We start from the raw sequence: 22836 nt of genomic DNA on the forward strand, positions 1-22836 counted from the left end.
TCGTGCCTTACTTGGCCTTCTTCAGAACAATAAAAAAAATATAAAGAAAAACGCATTATAATATATCGCATTATTCTACGAACAAAACGAATCAATTCGATCCAACGCCACAATTTACATTAATCCGGTCTCACCCAAGTAATTGGACAATTAGTCATATTGAAGTCAGAAGTATGTTGTCAATTAATCGTCAATCTACACGCAGAATCGGTCGTTTCCTTCGCTGCATGACACTTATGCGTCCATGAAACCCGTATAGATGTGAGATCCTTTATCGCCAGACCATCTTAGTGGCAATTATATCAAAGTTAGAACTTACATAGGACCAAAACGAAAATTTGATTAAAAACGAGTTTAGCCTTAAAAACGGACTCACATAAGCGGTCGATGAAACAAGGAACTAGGGTGAATTCCTTCCATCGTCTCACAAAGCGTGTGTTCGTCGCGAAGGATAACAGACGACTGAGACAATACCCGCATCGCAAGGGCACAATAACCAATGATCATTGTTATTAACAGAACGTTTAAGACAACCGATTCAAAATATCAAAATAGGCATCGTTCAGTAGTTCCGTGTCCTTATTTAAATTTATACCATTAGTTTGTTCTTTAATATGTATCATTTCTGCGGTTAATCTCTTTTTGTAATTATGCTCAATTTCTAAGATGCGTGCATTTTCCCAGTCAAATGAATGATTGAATTTTGTGGTATGTTCTGATACAACAGAATGTTTGGACTCGTCTAATCTTATATTGCTTTTATGTTCTTTTAATCTGGTTTGTAATTGCCTCTTAGTCTGACCGACGTAAGAGGCATCACAATTTTTACAACAGATTTTGTAAATTACGTCATTCTTGGAAAAATGGGCGTTCTTATCCTTATGGACCTTAATGATGCTACCAAGATTGTTAAGAGTGCGGTATCCCACAGAATTTTCAGATTTATCGATTGCTGAGGCGATGATTTCCGAAGTATGTTTTAAATACGGCATAACAATAAAACTTTTTGTTTGCTGTGCACATTCGGAATCATTACCCGTATTATTATTCTTTATGGACTGAAGTTTCCTCAGTCTTTTATTAATATGCAAGAATATTAGATCGATGGGATATCCATTTCCAAGCAATACATTGATGACAAAATTTAAATTTTTATTATAAAAGCTGGGATGTGATAACCTGATTGATCTGTCCACTAGGCTGTAGATTGTTCCTATTTTGTGTTGAATAGGATGATTCGAAAGGAAGGACAATAGCCTACCAGAAAAAGTTTCTTTGTGGAACCAATCTGTTGTAATCGTGTCTCCCCTTACAATCAACATCAAGTCCAGAAAGCTAAGACGGCCATTATTTTCGTACTCTATTGTAAATTTAAGTCTATCATGATAACTGTTAAAGTGATCCAGAACATCCTGAACGTTATCCTTAGGAATCTTCATAATAATATCATCCACATAGCGCTTGTAAAACGATAGATGGATGTCCAATGCGCCCAAAACTCTTTCCTCCAAATCCTCCATAACAATGTCAGCCACTGTCGGGGATAAAGGGGAGCCCATTGGAGATCCAAATGTCTGCTTATAGGTGACACCGTTAAACGTGAAAAAGGTGGAAGCCAGTACAAATTTGACTGCCGTAATAAATTCAGCACGAGATAACCTTGTTTTTGTTTTTATAAACTTCCATCTCTTTTTTAAACCCTCCACGACCAACTCAGATGGAACATTCGTAAATAATGATACCGCGTCCAGTGAGATCAGAATCTCCGACTTCTGCACTTTTATTTTCGATAGGTCAGTACATAATTCAAAACTGTTGTTGACGTGGCTCTTAGGTTTTGGTAAACTATCAGCTAAAATTTCTTGCAGAAAAGCTGCAAGATTATACAGAGCCGTGTTAACAGAAGAGACTATTATTCTAAAAGGAACGTTCTTTTTGTGAATCTTTGGAAGACCATAAGCTTTTGGAAATGTAGAATCGAATGTATTAAATTATTGAATGTATTTGATTATTGAATGTATTAAATATTTTTTTCTAACATCTGGTATTAGCTCGAAATTGGCCGTTTGATATTATTTAGCTATGTAATTATACTTTGATGTTACTCCTTTGCAGGTAAATGGTCGACAGAAGCTTACAATGTGGTACATATTTTTAACAATATTTCTATATGTAAGTATATTTGATGAACCAATAAATGGTAAACATAAATTCAAAATCTTGCTAATAGTTATATGAAATGACTGTTTTATGATAGTTCAAACATATATACATATATACATATTAGATTTTATAATATATTATTAAAAATTACAAAGTGCAGTTTTCTTTATTTTAATTATGTTTAATATAGAATATTCATAAATAAATCCGCGATTTATCTTTTATATTCTTTTCCGATCGTTTCCAATAATCTCTATTCTGTTGTCATACTTACGTGATATACATACGTGTAGCATGTTGATTCAAGCAAATAAGACTTTACCTTTGTCGATATACTTGTCACTTAACTGTTTGGATCTGTTAATTGCATATTCGTAGATAAAATAGCAAGTCCTATCAAGCTTATCCATACATTTTCTAAGAGTAGCAATTTTGAACGATATCATAATGATAAAGATACAAGACATAACGAGAGACATTTCTGTAAAACTCACAAGTGCTTCAAATAAAGAATTTGAATTTTTTTTCTAATTGAATTGACAAATGGATAATAAAAATATAGCATCGTATATTATAGATAGTAGATGATACGTTATGTCGAGGCGGAAATTCCAAAATCTGTGGAAGAACAATTAGCCGAGTTAATGGCGAAATCGATAAGAAACAGGAACGGTTAGTAAAACCTGTTCTAACCACGCAACTATCAATTTTAGTACTTAATAATTTTTTTCCTAATTGAGAGCGACAATTTTAACTTATAGATTCATGTTTTACACACCAAAATACACAAAATTAAAATTTTAGCCAATTCGGTGAGGAAGCCCCTCTCCTTCATAATTACCTTTTTTAAACCACATTTAACTGCTTATAAATATAAATAATATAAATAATATAAATAATTAAATTATTTATATTCAACCAATCAATAATTTTTAAAATATAAGTAATTTATCTGAGACTATTTATTTATTATTGAAAAAATTAATAATTATTTTCCACTAATTATTAATTTTCAAATAGATAGTAATTTATTTTTGATAAACCATTTATTAATTATTTTAATAATAAAGAATTTATTTTTACTAATTACCAGTTTACAAAAGAAATTAATTCATTTTTACCTAATTACTAACTTTCACAAACTAGAAATTTTTCTCTGACAAATTACCAATTTTTTAAGTAATCTACACTTTTCACAAAAATTAAAGGAACGCTATATAAATTTATCTTTAAAAATAGGCAAAATTCAAGCAGCTGTAACTTTGTTAAAAATGAACGAAATTTAAATTTAAAAAAAGGATTTTAAAGCTCAAAATTTCTACTTTCAAAAGGTTACTATTATTTTTTAGTTTCTGTGAGTTTGGTAATTTTTACATATAGAAAACTACGAGCTAGACAAAATAGAAAATTTTCTTCTCACTTTGTGGGCCTGTCAAGTGCACAAAAAAAATCTGCGAAAATTTTCGATTTTCTAACGTAAAAGCTTGAAGCTTTCCTTGCAAAATCTTTTTTTAAAAATGTTTCTACAATTTTTTGTTACTGATTTATTGCGGATTGAATAAGAAATGAGGATTTTGACTTTGATTGCTCATAATTCCCTTAGAAATCATCGTATCGCAATTCAAAAAATAGATTCTTAAAGCTAAAACTTTGTTCTATTGAACGGTATAATTGCCAAATTTTTTTAAATAACATGTAGATATGATACAAATGGATGAAAATAATGTAAAAATTCAGGTTTTAAGCTTTAAATTTAAATTTTGTTCATTTATAACAAAGTTACAGCTGCTTGAATTTTGCCTATTTTTAAAGATTTTAGTGTTTCTTTAATTTTTGTGAGAAATATATAATTTACTTTTACTTAAATATTATTAATTTTTATGTAAATAGTAATTTTTTGTAACTAATTATTAATTTGCTAATATAATAAAAATTTAATTTGTTGTTATTGCTAATTTCGTGAATAATTAAAAAATAAAAAATAAAAATTTTTTGCAGATCTTTGCTTAACACTACAAAATGGGTGATATCAGTACAAAATTACCTTTTTCAAAAAAGATAAAAAAAAGGCGCCAAGTACACGCAATGTAGGTATTTTGTAAATTCAAAAATCCAACCTAAGTGGTAGCTTTATTTCTTCTTCACAAAATTATATTACCTAACTTAACTCAAGTGACATGTATTTCAAAAAAAGGTATGAAATCTTTAATTTCTTCTTCACAAAATTATATTACCTAACTTAACTCAAGTAACATGTATTTCAAAAAAAGATATGAAATCTTTAAATTAAATTACGCCAATTGCAAAGAGAATATGTATATTGCTTTGAAAGATAATTGTTGTACAATTTCTTCTTCACAAAATTATATTACCTAACTCAACTCAAGTGACATGTATTTCAAAAAAAGATATAAAATCTTCTTCACAAAATTATATTACCTAACTTAACTCAAGTGACATGTATTTCAAAAAAAGATATGAAATCTTTAAATTAAATTACGCCAATTGCAAAGAGTATATGTATATTGCTTTGAAAGATAATTGTTGTGCAATTACTTAAAAAAAATAAAACTCAAGTGGTATCTTTGTGTTCCTATTCAAGGGTCTTCCTATTCCAACCCAAGTGGTAATAGCTTCTTAATTCTCTTTAACAAAGTTTTAATATTACAAAGAATTATTTTTATTACAAAGATTTAAAGAAGTAACAGTACAAAATAAAAATATTTAATTATAACAAAATAAATAAATTTTTCTTGTAAAAAAACTTGGCGTTGCTAGACTTTGAAATTTAAACATTAAAATTTAAACATTAGTACTAGATTTTTGATTGAATAAAAAACAATAAACATAATTTAGGGAAGAATGCGACAGAAGTAAAAAAGCAGCGCCAAGTTTTTTTACAAGAAAAATTTATTTATTTTGTTATAATTAAATATTTTTATTTTGTACTGTTACTTCTTTAATTCTTTGTAATTAAAATAATTCTTTGTAATATTAAAAATTTGTTAAAGAGAATTAAGAAGCTATTACCACTTGGGTTGGAATAGGAAGACCCTTGAATAGGAACACAAAGATACCACTTGAGTTTTATTTTTTTTAAGTAATTGCACAACAATTATCTTTGAAAGCAATATACATATTCTCTTTGCAATTGGCGTAATTTAATTTAAAGATTTCATATCTTTTTTTGAAATACATGTCACTTGAGTTAAGTTAGGTAATATAATTTTGTGAAGAAGAAATTAAAGATTTCATATCTTTTTTTGAAATACATGTCACTTGAGTTAAGTTAGGTAATATAATTTTGTGAAGAAGAAATTAAAGATTTTATATCTTTTTTTGAAATATATGTCACTTGAGTTAAGTTAAGTAATATAATTTTGTGAAAAATAAAATAATACGTTAATATGATAAATGTATTTTATCACTTCTATAAAATTTTATGGTACACATTTAATGAATGAGTTTTTTTATTCCACTGAACACGTTCATTGGAAGAATGAACTTTTTCATTAGTTTAATTAAATGTTACATTAAGTTATGATACACTTGAGTACAGTATATTAATAAAGAGTGATTTGTTATATTAATGAATCCAATTATTTGTTAATGAAAAATATTCAATGTCATATTATATTATCAATTAAAAGTTCATTGTATCAAGTCAATGAGCTTCATTCATTGATATTACGAACAATATTTTTTTCAGTGTAGGTTATAGTTATAGCGCTGAACGCACTGTCTGTACTGAGCGCACACGCATACGACGCACACACGTACGTATATGCTGTCTCTTTCCAATAGTCTCAAATGCCATCTATTGATGCAAAAGCAACCGTACGTACAGCGACAATGACGACGTTTCTTAATTGTAAAATTTAACATTTTAGACTTTACGTCGCAATATCTCCACTCGTAGGGCACATAGCGGAAAAATAAAAACACTTTAATTACATAATTCAAACCTAATTAGCTATCGATCAAACCTACTTAGAACTTGATCCGTTTTACTTGCAACTCGTCCTTTCGCGTAAAGATACACGACGGTCTCGCGCTGCGCAGGACACTACCGTGTCTTCTTGATAGAAAGTAAAAGTGGTTAAATTCCGATAACCCTGGCGCCTTAATTTGACGATGGTTTCTGGTAGTACTTTTAATGCTGAACAAAAAATTATATAGTTCTTATAGGGCTAACTGCTCTGGTTTTCGAGATATACAGTGTTAAACTTGGTAAAACTTTAGATTAAGGGCGACCTTACCGATTTCAATGACCTTGATATATGTTATCGATATGAAACGAAGTGCCACATGGGTTTACAACTTTTCACGCGTGGAAAGTCGACGCATGTACTTTGAAGGCACACTATGTGTCTAGTTTAACAATAGTGGAGCCCCCCGCAGGGGGGGGGGCGGAACCTACTGCCTCCACGCATACACTTTCCACGCGAAACGAGGTGCCACATGGGTTTATAACTTTCTATGCGTGGAAAGCCCACGCATGTACTTTGAAGGCCCACTATGTGTCTAATTTAACAATAGTGGAGCCCCGCGCAGGGGGGCGGAACACTTTTCAATATCCTAACTATTCTCTGCTATAACAAATTATTTCTGTTACAGATATTAAATATTCAGTTTAGCTACCCCAGCACAGAAATCGATGAAATTAGGCTTATTCGACGCGTTTTTGCGTAAAACGAAAGAATCTGGCAGAAAAAAGTGTCGCTCTGCCCCGCGAAGCGAGATATTAACAGTTAAAGTTGACGACTATCAGGTTATGAGACCTGTCATACCGACAAGATGTAGCGACTACGAACATGCCCCGCGACAACATCCGTTCCGTGGCCGCACGCGCATGCTCCGTGGCCGCACGCGCATGCTCCGTAGCGACATTACTTCGACGCGTCTTACTTAAATAAATATCTTGTCATTTACAACCTGCACATCTTAATCTTACAATGGCATACTCAGTCCAATTGAACAATAATCCGTGGCTTGCGATTCAGGACATCATTGGCAATGCAAATACGTGGCCGAAATTTATACGGCAAATGTTCTGGGATAAAAATTTTACGGATCATAACCGAATGATTATTGTCAATTTTGCATATATAAATGGGGTATCGGAAGAATTTTTGCATGATGTATTAGCTTTTACGTTAAAAAATGCATACCCAGCTGAGAGGAAGCGCAATATTGAGTATAAATATCGATATTTAAATTATGAGGTAATTCTTTCAATATTAATTGATAACTATAGCAAACAAGTATATTATTTTTTATTCTTTGTAGCAATTGGGACAAATGCGACGCAGCCGTGTGTGTACAGTTACAGCCTTTTCGATAGAGAAATGTTAGATCTTAATATGAATCCAATAAATAATTAAAATTGAATGTATTATTTTGAAGTTGTGATTTTCATTAAAGCAGATATTTTGTATTTAACTATTTAAAGCGCGTCACTAATCTATACGCCGAAGGCGTGTCCTAAAATCAGTGAGAAGGCCACTATTCTTCAGATTTACCATAGATTTTTTAATTCAGCATGGCGTATTAGCAAATACAATTAAGTGTAGTCAGTGCGGTAACGATATAAATATTGATAAAGATACATTAACATATCAATGTGGAAGACGCTATTACATAAAAAGTATACATAAAAAACATGTCTCCAAAAAGTGCGATAAACGTGTTTTCAAGCTGTACTTGGTCCCTGGTCGGATGATTCTGGCTGGTCCTCGGTAGTGGACATTGGAGGATACATTTCCGCGATGATCTCGAAAAAAGCTTCGATACGTTCCAGTCGTTTATAGACGCGTTTGAAAAGATATTCGGACAAATATCCAAGAAAGTGCTCGGATTTAGTTCCGTATCTTGGAATATTTCCCCGAACCTCTCTCCAAACGCGCTCTATATGTTGAGTGTGTGCACTTGTAAATTGAAAAAATGTATTGGAATACAGTGCAACATTAATAATATAATTAGCTATCTATATATATATTTAACATTTTTTACCACTCTCAGGATCGACAAAATTGTAGGAATGGTTCACTGTCAGATGTTGAAATTCTTTATTGCTTAAGCAATTGTAAGACTTCCAACAGACACAATCTGACACGATCGTGGTTCCTGGCAGAATCAATTCCTTGATGCACGCCAGGAGTGTCTTTTCTGTCCGATCCTCGACTGGAACGATGAAGATCTTTTTCGAATCTCGCTCGTATCCTCCAAAAATCCAATTACCTTTTACAAGTCGGCCACGATTGTATTTGCGCTTTCCAATTTTTGCTTCATCAATTTCAACTATGCGTCCTGGACCACCAAGCTTTACACTATGTTTATCTGTCCAGAACACACAGACCTGCAAGTAAAAAAATAATATTAACATTTAGTTTTCTACATTAATTATTATATATTTTTCTTTAACAGAACAAGAAGTTTGAGTCGCCAGTAGATAATTAAAAATTACTAAAGATGTTGTAATCGACCCAACTGGCCAAATTTATTAATCGAAAAACGCTATGTTTCGACCGAGGATCCGGTCCTTTTCAAGCGTGTATACAAAACTCACAAATGTCGATTAGTCAAGCATAATGCCCTAACTACACCGAATCTAAAAGATATTTGTGCGTCGGAATCTAAGTAATAACAAATTCGTTGAACGGTATATTTCGTGAAATGTTTGTAACATGACATAGCAGAGCGGTGGTAAAATTTAGACTGATGAGCCTGACACTTATAAACAGACTTAAGTCTGTTAGGTCAGACTTAGTCCGACATAATGCCCGGTGTAGTTAGGGCATTATGCTTGACTAATCGACATTTGTGAGTTTTGTATACACGCTTGAAAAGGACCGGATCCTCGGTCGAAACGTAGCGTTTTTCGATTAATAAATTTGGCCAGTTGGGTCGATTACAACATCTTTAGTTATTTTTCTTTACTATACAGTGCAATTATTAAGATAAATTAAGATATAATTACCCCTCGGCAAAAATTGAACCAATCTATAATTGTGGCTGACGCTACGCCAGTCTCATCCATTGTGTCATCGTGACGTGGATGTCGGAACATCAAAAAACATGCTACTATTTTACAAATAGTAGCAATGTCTAGGTGACTTCTGTGGAACCAAGTGCCAGTTTTGGCACTTTTGTAAAAATCGCACTTTTTGGAGACACGTTTTTTATGTATATTTTTAATGTAATACCGTCTTCCACATCGATATGTGTTAATGTATCTTTATCAATATTTATATCGTTACCGCACTGACTACACTTAATTGTATTTGCTGATACGCCATGCTGAATTAAAAAATCTATTAATTCTATTTTATTGTAAGTGAGATGTGTGAAATCTAATAATCCTAACATTGTACGTGCCTGCGACTTCACGTATGATTTTAGCGCGCTTCATTTGTTTCATTGTAGTTCTCATTTCGCGCACTAGTTTCAAATTTGCGCACTTTTGCATGCGCGTGCGGCCACGGAGCATGCGCATGCAGCGCATGTTGTCGCGGGGCATGTTCATGGTCGCTACATCTCGTCGGTATGACAGGAATCATAACCTGATTCCTGTCAACTTTAACGATTAATATCTCGCTTAGCGGGGCAGAGCGACACTTTTTTCTGCCAGATTCTTTCGTTTTACTCAAAAACGCGTTGAATAAGCCTAATTTCATCGATTTCTGTGCTGGGGTAGCTAAACTGAAGAATTACCATTCCGTTGTATTTTTACACAATACAACTTTTCACACGAAGCGACGAAAGAAGAAAAACCGGGTTTTTAACTTTTCACACGGACCGAGGTTTACCCCCTCCCCCGCCTACGTGTACTGTTTATACACACACAATTAAAGTATTATTTAAAAATTCATATTATTTATTTTTAACTTTAACACTGTATATCTTGAAAACCAGAGCGGTTAGCCCTATAAAATCAATATAATTTTTTATTTAGCGTTAAAAGTACTACCAGAAACCATCGTCAAATTAAGGCGCCAGGGTTCGGAATCTTGCCGTAAAAGTAACAGTTCGTAGTTGAATAACCTTTTTTATCTTTAGAAAAATCTTGAATATAAAAAATTCTATTTTTAATATCTTACAATAATTTTTGTAACACTTTTTTATAAAAACATTATTAACATATTAATGCTACAAAATAAATGTTAAATATTGTTGTGATGTACAAATGAAAATATAATCTCATTATTCTTCAAACATGTTTAAATCCTTTTTTTCATAATAAACGTAATTGCTGAAAGATCACTTTCCGCGTATTTTTAGAATTGTGCAACACTTTAAGCGAAATGTCAGAGAAATTTTCCACACGTTTTTAGAAAAATATCACCAAATTTTCAAAAAAAATTTTCGAAGAAATTTCAGTTTAAATTCACAAAATTTTCAGCGAATATTCAGCAATTTGGCCGAAAATTTTTTTTCAGCGAAATTTTAGAGAAATTGTAGAGAAATATCAGTAAATTTTCAGAGAATTTTCAGTAAATTTTCAGAGAACTTTTTGGAGAAATTGTAGCGAATTTTCAAACAATTTTTACCAATTTGGCTGAAAATAATTTTTTAGTGAAATTTCAGCAAATTTTCAGACAAACTTACGAAGAAATTTTAGTTTAATTTTAGCGACCTTTTAGTACTTTTGCTGAAAAAATCACTTTCAGAGGAATTGCAGTAAAATTTCGGCGTCTTTTCAGCAATTTTGCTGAAATATTACTTTCAGCAAAATTTCCGCGAAATTTCAGTAAAATTTTTCAACTAGGGGTAGAGTGGCCCTAAGTATTAAGGTGTTAATAATAAAATAGTCTCTTCTCTTCTCAGTCCCATTACTCGTGTCCGAGCGTGGTGACTTCTCTTCATATACATGTGTTGCGCACGTGAATTATACACATTGTATATGAGACCTACAATTTAACGCCGATTCCAAACGGCTATAATTTTTTTAGAGAAGCGTTCTTGGCAAGACATACTCTCGGTGGTTTGCCATTGCCTTCCGAGAAGAGAATGAGCGAATATAATTTTTTGGCTCTGCCGGGAATCGAACCCGGGACTTCGGTTCAATAGACCACCCAAAAGTAGCAAAATGACGTCGTAATGACGGTAAATTTTGGTCACAAAATGACCAATCAGACGTCCTAAATAGGTCTTGTGAGACCCGAAAATGACGTCGATATGTCACATCCACACGACTTCATTTTCTGACGTCTTATTGACGGCAAGAATAGGACCAATATACGACTTAATTGACGAAACTTTGACGTTTTAACAATCAACATCAGTTTTAGACATCTTCTTGATAGCTATTACATAACCACTGCATACATAGTCACCATAAAACATGTTAGGAGGATATTTTTTCTCCCAACATGTTTTATGATAACTATTTCATGCAGTGGTCATGTTATAACTGTCAAGAAGATGTTCAAAACTGATATGTCATATATTGATTGTTAAGACAAAAATTTCTCCTATAGATAAAGTACACATACATATATACACAGTTTATTTTATTTAAATATAGTTGAATTAATAAAACAAATTATATAATTTTTCTATTTATGGATTTACATGTGTATATATTTAAAGGAGTTATATATATTTTTAATACTATTTTAGATGTATAACTTTTCTGTATTAATTAATAAATCTGTATTAATTTAGAAACACAAAAAGAGATTATTCTTTGTTTTACATAAGTCCAACTATACAGAGTATATAGGTCATTAGAAACATTTGTCTCGAATATTTAATATATTTTTGTGAACTCAATAGAAATTGGTACATTAAATTTTTATGTATATGTCAAATGTGTGATGTTTATCATTTCTTTGTTCATAGATAATTTTTGTTTTATTTGATCGTTGTGAAGAATTTATACACAATAAAACAGTATTTAGTTTTTCTTATAGATCTCATTTTAATAATTAAACTCTAATACAAAAGAATGAAAATATTATTTTAGTAAATAATTACATTGTTTTAACAAAACAATATTTAGATTATTTTAATCTTAGACTATTCATACAAAACAAATAAACTATATAAAATCAAATATACTATATAAAATCAAATATAAATGTAAAAAATACATTTTACATAAAATAAAAATTATTTTTAGTACAGAGATACTAGGACATACGAGATACCAGGAAAAATTAAATGTTTTAAAAAAAAATTTGACCTGTATTAATTGAAATGCATTCTTTCAAAATAATTTTATTGTTGCTATGTAAAGTTTTGTGAATGCCGAAACTTAACAAATGCCGCTAAATGAGTCAAAAAAGAATTTGTTTATTCAACTTGATGAATTAAAGGAAAAGAAACCCAAAAATTATTTTCATCAGGAAGAACTATACATTTTGCTATGACATCCTCAAATTGAACCATTACAAATTAATTTGACAAATCTTTTATACGAAATATATCCATCCATAATCTCTGAATTAAAAGGATATACATAATATGAATAATAAAACAAAAATTGTTTTCCATAGAAAAATAGGATGTTATCATGGCATCTAAGTAAAATGTTATGAATTTGTATTACTTTTTTTTTCTTTTGTGTAACAATAAAAATCTGCATTACGATACTGCCACACACAGAAGGTTAATGTTTTATATTTTATTTTCTTAAACATTTTAAATTTAAAAATATCATTATCAGGAAATGGTCCTGATTTATACACTAATAAAAGCAAAGGAATATTATGAATTTCATGGTGCAAAATGTTTTGATTGGAACCATCAATTTCTTTTAAACATCTAAAATTCTGTTGTAATGGTTTATGGGGAGATCTAACTAAATTTTTAAGAATATTCAAGTAGTTTTCAAAAGGGAACGCTGAATAGTTATCTAATGATCCAAAATCTTCAACATCATTACTTAAATGACACAATACATGAACATTGTAAATAAGAAATTGAGAGCTATAAATATTTTCAGAGTGTTTTATAAACATAACTAAAAGCTTATTAACTAATTGAGTGCCTAACTTATTAATGTATCTCTCAGAACACAATAAAAAAATGCTGCAATGAAATAAAAGGAAATTTTCATATAACGCAATAGGCAGAATGTCTTTCAATGCTACAGGACCTAAATAAATGAGAAACGTTCTAAGTTCTGTAGCTTTCCAACGTGCGAGCTCAGTCAAACTACGAGATTTTCTATTAAACTCAACAGGAATGAATTTTCTATAATAAATTAATCTCTCAGATATAAGATTTATTAATCGACCAGGCAAGCGTGTCTTTAAATTACCACACATCCAAGTATTTAAAAGTTTTCTCATAACACCTAAAGATACGGCATGCATAGAATCGATTGGAAATTTTGTCACTAAACCAATTGGAAGTTTTGAAAGAGGAGAAACACCTGTATGGTAATCTTCATCAACAAATAATAGGAGTACAACACCCCGCCAGGTACCTAAGTCGTCTACAGACGATTCCGAGTCTCGACATCGAACTCGCGAAACTCATGTTCGACCGTTAGACGCCGTGCCGTCGTAAGCGGTGAGATCCCGACGACGCGGCGGTGTATTTGAATGCTGCTTCGAGTCCGGCTGACCAGGCCGCGACTCCGGGACCGGTATTCGACTGCCAGGCTACGTCGACCGGGGCAGTGTCCGTGGCGATCTCCTCCTGGTTTGGGCTTCTCGGCGCCGTTGTGGGCTGAGCGCTCGCCCTGCGAGTCGCTCCAAGCAACCGCGGCAATGGACCCAAGCGTGACCCGCCCGCCGGCCAACTCCTCCACAGTACGCCCCCTGAAAGTTCCCACGGTGCGGCTCACGCCGTTACAATTTCCACCGGCCAACTACTCGACATCTGAAAGCTCGCAAAGATAATAAAAGATCGGTTATTACGCGGTCACCCCGCCCCGCTCGGGCGGAGGCGACATCCCCGCTCCCCTCGGCCGAGCTACCGTCTGGACAAGGAACGTGACTTGTCACGTCACAACATATATACATGTATACATACTATGACGACGACGAGTCCCCTCGGTCTCGCCCGCCGAGAAGGAGCGCGCCGTCAGTTTTACTAAATATCTCTCAGTATCTAGAATGTCTCCATGTATTCTTAATATCTCGGAATGTACTCGGAAATCGACACAAGGGTGTTAATAAGGTATGGTAACTCGACCAGATTCTTTTCGAAAGCTCGGTATGAGCGCCAGGTGCGATTACTCGCACCACGGTACGCGAAGTCTAAGGGTGAAATCACACGATACGGGAATTAGCATGCGGGACAGAGGATGCGTGATTCGAACAGTCAATCAGCGCTCTTCCGCATTTTTCTGTACCTTTCCCGTATGCGTTTGCGTTACTACTTGTGACTACTTGTTTAACCTACAAAGTTTTAATTGAAAAAGTATTTGGAGATAAATGTATGGCAGGAGTGCTACATGCTCACCCGAGCCATAGCACGTTAAACCGCATAAAAAATTTAAACCGACGATTACTCCACAATGCAAGAACATGATGAGAACAGTATTGCAGATAGCCAAATGATCGAAGAGGATAATACAAATGACAGTACTTTTGGAGTAGGAAAAAGTGTATCTCGTACAAGTAGTATCTCTTTGCATCATGAAAAACGTAAGTTTGTTATGCCCTAAATAACGCAAACAATTTATTAACAAATTAAATAAATAATCCATGGAATAAATGATAATAGAATGAATCAAAATAGATTTATATGGTCATAAATACAACTATATTGTTTTCGACATTTGAATTGTATATTATTATGCATATTATATTGTAAATAAATGTAAATAATTATTTGTTTTAGGGCGAAGAACACAATCAGGTGATGCAGAATTCAAAAAAGATTTGATGAAAATTTTAAGTGAAACCACACCTGCTGATTTTATTGAAGGGTTTCTGATCCAGTTAGGAGATATTTTAAGAAGATTACCCTACAAGGATTGTAGATTATTACAAATAAAAATTATGAATAATGCGTTAGAAGCTGAAGAAAAAGCAGGTCTCTTAAATGATTAGTTCTTTAATATGTAATCTGTTTATGCTTTTTATATTTATATTTGTAATAATTATTAAGTACAATACAATAGAAATAGTGTGTATAAAAAAGAAATTTAACTGCGTTAATTTTATAATACTTTAATAATTTTATAATACAATTGTGACGTGACATTTGTCGCGTCCTCCACCCAGACGGTAGCTCGGCCGAGGGGAAGGTCGGGGATGGCGCCTCGGCCAGAGTCGAGGGAGGGCAATCCGCGATTACTAATCTCTCAGTTAAGTTCCGTAGGGAAAACCGGTGGTGCCGGAGAACGAGATCAACGAATTTATGTAACGACGAAAGTCGCGACGAGGGAAGGACGGGCGCAGGGAGGGCGCACGGCGGAGTGGTCGGCCGACGGGCGGGCTACCGGGACCTGCCGCGAAGGAAGCGCCGAAAACGCCTCGCACAGCACGATACGGCCCCGCCGCAGCAGAACTACGGGCGTGCCACCGCGACTGCAGCGCGGGTGGACGACCCAAGCACACCCCGACGGCGACGAGAGGGCCGAGCGGCGCCGCCACGGCCTGGCCAGCCGGGCGGGAAACCGCGAGGGGCCCACGCACGCACGCCGCAGCTTACTCGAACGGCCCGCGGAAAATAGCGGGAGTCGTCGGTAGCGTCGCGAGCAGGGCGACACACACACAACCAATCGGCGGGGCGGAAGGACCGCGAGCGTGAGGGCGCGCGGGGGCCCAACGTAGTTCCGCCGAGCCGACCGCTCCACACTGTCGAGTCAGCCGTTGACGAGGAGCCATCCCTGGACGAGCGCCCCGACGCCGCCGAGCCGCAGCGAGCAGCAATTGTGTAAGGTCTCCACTCCGGTGCCACCACGTAATTAAGGGCTCGATCTCGGTCGCGACCAGGCGCCAGCAAATGTCGATACCGATTCGATTACCGTGTGAATCGGCCTGATTAACTGTTGCCTGTAGATACCGGCTCCCGTTGCGTGGGCGCCGGTCAGCTGATCGCGGCTATTAGCCGGAACCGCGGGCGCGTGGCCGGCCGAGATCGTCGCCAGAGGACTCGTCAGGGCCCTCCTCGAAGGCTCGCGTGATCGACAGTCAATTCGCGGTCGGTGTATTGGGTATTTCGTGAATCGTGAGCAGGGACGTGCCGCGGGCGGCGCGTTCCGGCCGATACGGCGTTTAGTGTTGCGTATTTGTGAGTACCGGTGCTCCTCGTGCGCGGGGGAGTGCCGCACGTTTCGAAAGATATTGCGTCGGGCATTGTGCGTTGCACCGCGGGCTTCACGGAAGTTCTGCGTCACGCGTGTGGGCCAGTGCCGTCGCGTTAGCTCGCGAAGGAATTTTGCGAGCGTATCGGATAACGTTGCGTGTTTGTGAGTTCGCGTCTCGGGCCTTCTGCCGTACGTGTGAGAATTATTGCGTGTCCGAGTTTGCGGTATCGCGCATATTGCGTGTTCGAGTTTACGGTATTGCGTATGCGCGGCCGACTGTGCATTCGTGTTCGATGTGTAGCGCCGGGGTTTTGGGAAGGGTTGCGTATGCGGAGTGAGGATACTTGCACGGAGCAAGTTCCGCGACCGTACGGGTTGAGAGTGCCGAGCTCGCTTAAAAGCCTCGCGGGTACTTTACGCCGTCCGTTCGGACAAGTCTTATCGCGCTCGCTCGAAGGGAGAGAGCCTCGCGGACATGCGGCGATCGCGCACCTCGTGCGTGCGTTAGGCGCCGGCTCTATTATCGCGGTGCTACCGAACATCGGTACCGCCTCCGATCCTGAATTCCGACCATACTGTGCATTATGTGAAATATATCTCTATCGTTATTATTTGCTACCATTTATTTTGTGTGTTGATTGCGTTGCGTCCCCTCTCCACCGTCACCCTCGTATCACGGAACTGCGCCCTGAGCTCGCGCCGAGGTCGTAAGAACGAACATTGTCGAGACGTGGTGCGCGTCTATAATCGCACCTGGCGCCCAATCAAAAGGTATCGATAAAGATCCCGGATACGGAAGTTACGGTAAGAGATTTGACACGGTTGTCCTCCTCGAGCTATCGTCTGGTCATTAGACGGTTAATTTGCAGCCGCGCCCCTTCGGCCGGCGAGACCGCGGGAAATCGGGTTGCACAATAAAAAGATTTATTACAATACAAAAAAAATAAAAGCTAAAAGTCGTTATTTTCAGCTTTCTCCCATTGCCATTCTACTGCACCTTCATTGAAAAAATAATCAGCGAATCTTTCCCTGTAAATCGTTGGCAAATTACGTGAAGTTAGACCTTGGTTAATTCTTTTTGGCAATGTTGTTACGCATGATGTTTGCTGCTTGTCGTAATCATTGTAACACAAATATTGTCTTTCTTGAGGACGCTTTTTCATTTCGTTAGTAATAACGAAATTATGTAAACATATTGTAGCTAATATAATCTTGTTTGCTCTGGAAATGGAGGTACTTATAGGCTTACGAAAGATTCTCCATCTTGCTACCAAAATGCCAAAGGCATTTTCAATGATACGCCTTGCTCTGCTTTCAACACGGACTAGGGGAATCCGACTGTCTAATTAAAACAAAGCATTGCAATGGCCCTCGCGGGTGTTGACGCAATGTGATTTCTGCCCAGTGCTCTGAATGTCAACGTGAAGAAATTCAAGCAAGCGCGGGTAAACGGCGGGAGTAACTATGACTCTCTTAAGGCCTCAGTAGTACACTTTCTAATCAAGAGGCTGTCGTGGAAGAGGACCAGCAAGTGGGCGGTGCGCAACTAGAGGTCGACGAGGTTTTTGTAGATGCAGAGGAGAACGAGGATGTTTTCATGGATGCGGAAGAGACACCAGGCGATATTTACAGCTTTGAGGAGTCTTCGTCAACCATGAGTTGGAGGCAAGCCAGCATTGCGGCTGTGCTTAAGGAGCTCAAGAGTAGTGAGCCCAAGGAAACGCTGGAAGTGCAACGGCATATTATCGAGCTCCTGACGGCAAAGAGTGAAGGTCAGGCAATAACGCAGGCAGAAGTAGACGCAGCCTACGAGCTGGTGGTCAGTTTGTTCCACGCCCCTGCAACCGGGAAGAAAGGCGGTAATTCCCGGAAGCATCGGAGTCGGAGGAAAGGGCTCTCGGGTAGAAGCGAACGCAAAGCCCGAGCCTATGCCCTTACGCAAAAGTTATATAAAAACAATCCTGCTATGCTCGCTAAAATGATAAGAGAGGGTATGGACACTCAAGCGCAAGATACAGGTGAATCGGTGAGTCCATCAGTGGAGAGCGTCAAGGAGCTCTACGAAGGGCTGTGGGGAAAGCTCGGTCGATGTGATGTTGAACAGGAGAAACGAGCGGCCACGGTGCCATATAACCTAGCAGAAATTCTGCACCTTATCTCCAGTGCGGAGGTTCTGAAGCGTTTCAGGTCTACACGGCTGAGGGTGGAAGCCGGGCCCGATGGACTCTGCATGGGAGATCTGATGAGAAATGAGGGAGGATACATCCTCCAAGCGATCTTTAACGTAATCATGCTGGCACTGAAACAGCCAAGCGCATGGCGCTGCAATAGAACAACGTTGTTGCTCAAAGAGGGCAAAGATCCCTCAGTAGCGGCCAACTACAGGCCAATTACTATCTCCTCGATACTGAGTAGATTGTATTGGGGTATTATGGACCAACGCCTAAGAAACGTGGTCCACCTAAACGCACGGCAAAAAGGCTTTGTGTCAGAAATGGGATGTTATAATAACATCAACTTGCTAAATGAAGTCCTTGCAACAGCCAAAAAGGGCAAAGGAATCGTTGTCACTCAGGTGGACATTGCCAAGGCGTTTGATAGCCTTCCGCACCCAGTTATTAAGTATTCGTTACTTAGCCAAGGGTTGCCGGAGGAAGTGGTCGCACTGATAATAGACTCGTACAAAGGAGTCAAAACGACCATGAACTGTCGTAACGAAATGTTCGACATAGAGTTGAGAAGAGGTGTCAAACAAGGCGACCCTCTGTCTCCACTCATCTTTAATATCTGTATGGATTTAATCATTGACAAGCTGGAAAGGATGGAAGGCTTTCAAGTTAAGGAAGACCTTAGCATATCGTGTTTGGCCTTTGCCGACGATATAATTTTAATTGCAAATGATCGAGTAGCGGCGAGTCGGCTTATGGATGAGCTCGTTGGCTTCCTCTCAAGTTGGGGAATGGCACTATCGATTGGGAAGTGCGTTGCATTTGGTATTGTCACCACCAAAGATAGCTGGTATATGGTGGACCCTGAAATAGACAGTAATGGCGAGAAGATCGCCTACTGCGGCCCTGCGCAGTCGATGCAATACCTAGGCATACAGATTACTCCATGGGAAGGAGTAGTTATTAAGCGTGCAATCGCACGGCTAAGGGACACGCTCCCAAGAATTAAAAGGTTACCCCTGAAGCCTCACCAAAAAGTCGAACTCCTAGCGCGATATGTATTGCCGCACTTTCTGTACGCCTTCACCGCGGGCACTATAAGTGCCACAGTGCTAAGAGATATGGACCAAGCACTGAGGACGGCGGTGAAAGATTATCTGCACCTCCCACAGTCTACGGCAGATGGTCTGCTATACGCATCCAAACGCGATGGCGGCATGGGCTTTCCGAAGCTCGAAATTGTTGTAACGTCCGCAACTCTAAAAGCTGGATTTCGCTTTCTAACTAATAGCGACCCGGCAATACAGGCCCTAGTAGTAGCGTCAGGGCTGGAGAACAGACTAAAGCGCCTTGCGCATGTAGCCAAACTTGGCTGGCCACTACAGTCGACCAAACAGATCGACGGCTACAAGCTCAAAGCCAAAGCAGACGAATGGAAGAGATGGGCGGATTTGCTCTCCCAAGGCAAAGGAGTGCAAGCCTATAGAAACGACAAAATAGGCAATGAGTGGCTATACCGTCCTAACCTGTTGAAACCGTCCAGGTACATTACGGCGCTCAAGCTAAGAGCCAATGTAGCGGTGAATAAGGTGTCGCTCAATAGAGCTGCTAAAACCGGCAACGTCATGTGCCGGAAATGCAAGGCGCAGCCGGAGACGCTAGGCCACATACTGGGGCAGTGTACGTATACCAAGTCCGGTAGGATTAAACGACACAACGATATTCGAGACTGCATTGAACGACACGTCTTGGGGCAGCGTGGCATGGCAGTAACGAAGGAGGCAAGGCTGCAGGACCCTCATCTGAGGAATCTCCAACCAGACCTGATCATACAGCATCGGGAAAGGGTCTTTGTGGTTGACATCACAGTCTGCCATGAGGATGGTGATCTCCTTGACAGAGGTAGAAGGGACAAGCTCGCTAAGTATGCGTCCCTCGTAGCCCCGCTTAAAGCTCAATTAGGGGCGAAAGACTGTATGATCCTCCCGATAGTTATCGGGACAAGAGGAGCAATGCCCAGAAACACTGTTACCTGTCTACATGAACTGCAAATTAGAGACAGAGGCTCGTTGAGAACGCTAACACTGCAAGCGCTCAGGAGCTCAGTGGAACTTTTCCATATGTTCATGGACTATAATGCGCCGTTGCGCCTTAACAACAGCGATGCTGCTGATTAAAAACTTTTGGCTAGCTCACTGATGTAATTTTTTATACACTAACGATGATCTGGGATCTGATCCACTCATGCAGTATTTATTTATGTATTTATTTATTTATTTGGGAGCCTTCTACACTCCCAATTTTAAGCTATGCCGGCACTTTTGCCGTTGACATCAGTGATGCGAGTCGTTCAGATAGGCAATGCCCATGGGCACCGAACGGCGGCAGAGCCGTGCGACCGACCGCCACGGCGTACGGGCGGACGCCTCCACGTGGCTCCCCGCGGTAACGGCAACACTAAGCCGGCCAAGTTCCGCTTCCCCAAGCTGGGGACTCTGCTTCACAATTTTTCCAGCCCGTGCGCAGGAATCCCGCGGCAGATCAGTCAGATGGGTTTCCCTCCTGCGGGAGGACTTGCCAAGAGTGCTAGATAGACCCAGTCAATATAGATAGGATGGAATTGGAACGAAAGTTACACTGGATCTCGCATCCTTACTGTTTGGGCAACTTGTTGCGAAGATGAGCGATCCAAACGTTAACCTGCAGGTTCGCTCAGCCAGGTCCCGTTGCTAGCAGGAACCGCACTGTCCCGAAGCGGTAAGACGCGCCGATGGCGTGATATAAATAACCAAATGCCTCGTCATCTAATTAGTGACGCGCATGAATGGATTAACGAGATTCCCACTGTCCCTATCTACTGGTGGGAGTAGACATGACTATCGGAAGCACTTTGCAGGACGGTGCTCGCGTGTTTATCTGGAAAGCGCTAAGACAGCGCTCAGGAACGAAGGAGAAGGAGTCTCCGCGTAGCGGAGGGTTGTTGAGTACTGGGGCGGTACTCGGGTGACCGGATATGGTCGGTTGGCACTCGCCTGTGCCCCAATCATGCCGGTTCACCCGTGAACTACGGGCCGTTTCTAGGCGCGCTCGCATGTCTGTCCGGAGTTCCCGAAACGGGTAATCTGGGCTCAGAGTGGCTTCTGGGTGTCTCTCTTTGAGACGTGGCGTACCCGGTTGAGCTAGCTGGCCCGTCCCGACAGATGTTGCGAGTGAGAGGCGGTCTAAGGGCGTTCTACTCTCCTGCTGTGTTGCGCCACGCGCGGCGGGAGAGTAGGGCGTCAACTACATCTTGAGATGTAAAATAATAATTAACTAGACGGTGGGTGACAACCCCCGACGCGTTCTCGTAAGCAACACGCCGCGAAGATATACCTCGGCATCATAGGTCGTCGGTCTCGGAGTGACACGTCGCGAGTAAACTTGGTTTCTCGTGGGTGTTGCCCTCGGCGCAAGCAACACGCGGCGTGGGTGCCGCAAAGCAACACGCCGCTGAGCAACACGCCGGGAAAAGCAGCACGCCGCAGAAGACTTTAAGTTTAGTTGCTGAACACCATCCTAAGCAACACGCGGCGTTGATCTTTGAGGTCGGCCCCTAGTTTTGATAAAAGTCATGATCTGCAGGGCTGTTGAAGCGCAACACATGCTGTACCGCAGCACTCAGCCTATCACAGTCAAGTCGAACTCCACCTCCAGCGCTGGTTCCCACTGTAAACTACGAACAGGCTTTGCCTTAAGTAGGCCAACGGAGTTAAGGCGATACGCAAGTTCCCTCGGCTTGCGGGCCTTCGGGCTGCTACCGGCTTTTTCCGGAGGGGGTGTGGGGGTCTTAGGGGTGTGTGAGTGTGTGCGTGTCCATGTTTGTGTTCGTCGGGTGATAGAGATGCGGTCGGGTGTCGATGGATATTTCTCGAAGACTAACCAAGCGGGGAGTAGTAGCCCCGCGACCGTAGGACGCGGATATGTTAGTACCTGACCTCTGCGGCGTAATAAATGGTAAGTTCTGGCCTAGCGCCAGTAAAGTCCATGTGAAACCGCATGTTTAATGTGGGAGAACCGCTGTCCGTGTCTGGGCGGAGCCTATTCGGGAGTTGAAGTCGGCTACCCGGGCGCATGTGTGGAGGATTAGCTGATCACTATTTCCTCATATCCTGCTAGTGGGAAGATACACTGGCAACGTCTAGCCTGAACTCTGAGTGAACGGTGCTCTCGGGGCATACGTGCTCATTTAGTAGGGGTGACGTTAAACCTTTAGCATCAAATTACATAACATTTTTATAGAGTCACGTCTGCATG

General features: G+C 39.3%; 1 protein-coding gene across 1 annotated transcript; it reads right to left on the bottom strand.

Annotated features, from left to right (window-relative positions):
• Window positions 1-7855: 7855 nt before the first annotated feature.
• Window positions 7856-9232, bottom strand: LOC139783527 (uncharacterized). The gene is made up of 3 exons (XM_071722701.1): window positions 9143-9232; window positions 8176-8521; window positions 7856-8091 (listed from the first exon to the last, which is right to left on the bottom strand). The coding sequence occupies exons 1-3, from the start codon at window positions 9230-9232 to the stop codon at window positions 7856-7858; spliced, it is 672 nt and encodes a 223-aa protein (XP_071578802.1).
• Window positions 9233-22836: the final 13604 nt, after the last annotated feature.

This window comes from Temnothorax nylanderi, unplaced genomic scaffold, assembly GCF_030848795.1.
Source record: "Temnothorax nylanderi isolate EJ_2023f unplaced genomic scaffold, tnyl_v1.0 TNYL_tig0512_pilon, whole genome shotgun sequence".
Taxonomy (NCBI): domain Eukaryota; kingdom Metazoa; phylum Arthropoda; class Insecta; order Hymenoptera; family Formicidae; genus Temnothorax; species Temnothorax nylanderi.

Bases quoted from the DNA above. Each gene is read 5' to 3' on its own strand.
- LOC139783527 (XM_071722701.1), bottom strand. From the start codon at position 9,232: ATGTTCCGACATCCACGTCACGATGACACAATGGATGAGACTGGCGTA. The intron at 8,522-9,142 runs GTAATTATATCT...TTTTACTTGCAG, and splicing joins GGTTCAATTTTTGCCGAGGG to GTCTGTGTGTTCTGGACAGA. The intron at 8,092-8,175 runs GTAAAAAATGTT...TTCAATTTACAA, and splicing joins TTTTGTCGATCCTGAGAGTG to GTGCACACACTCAACATATA.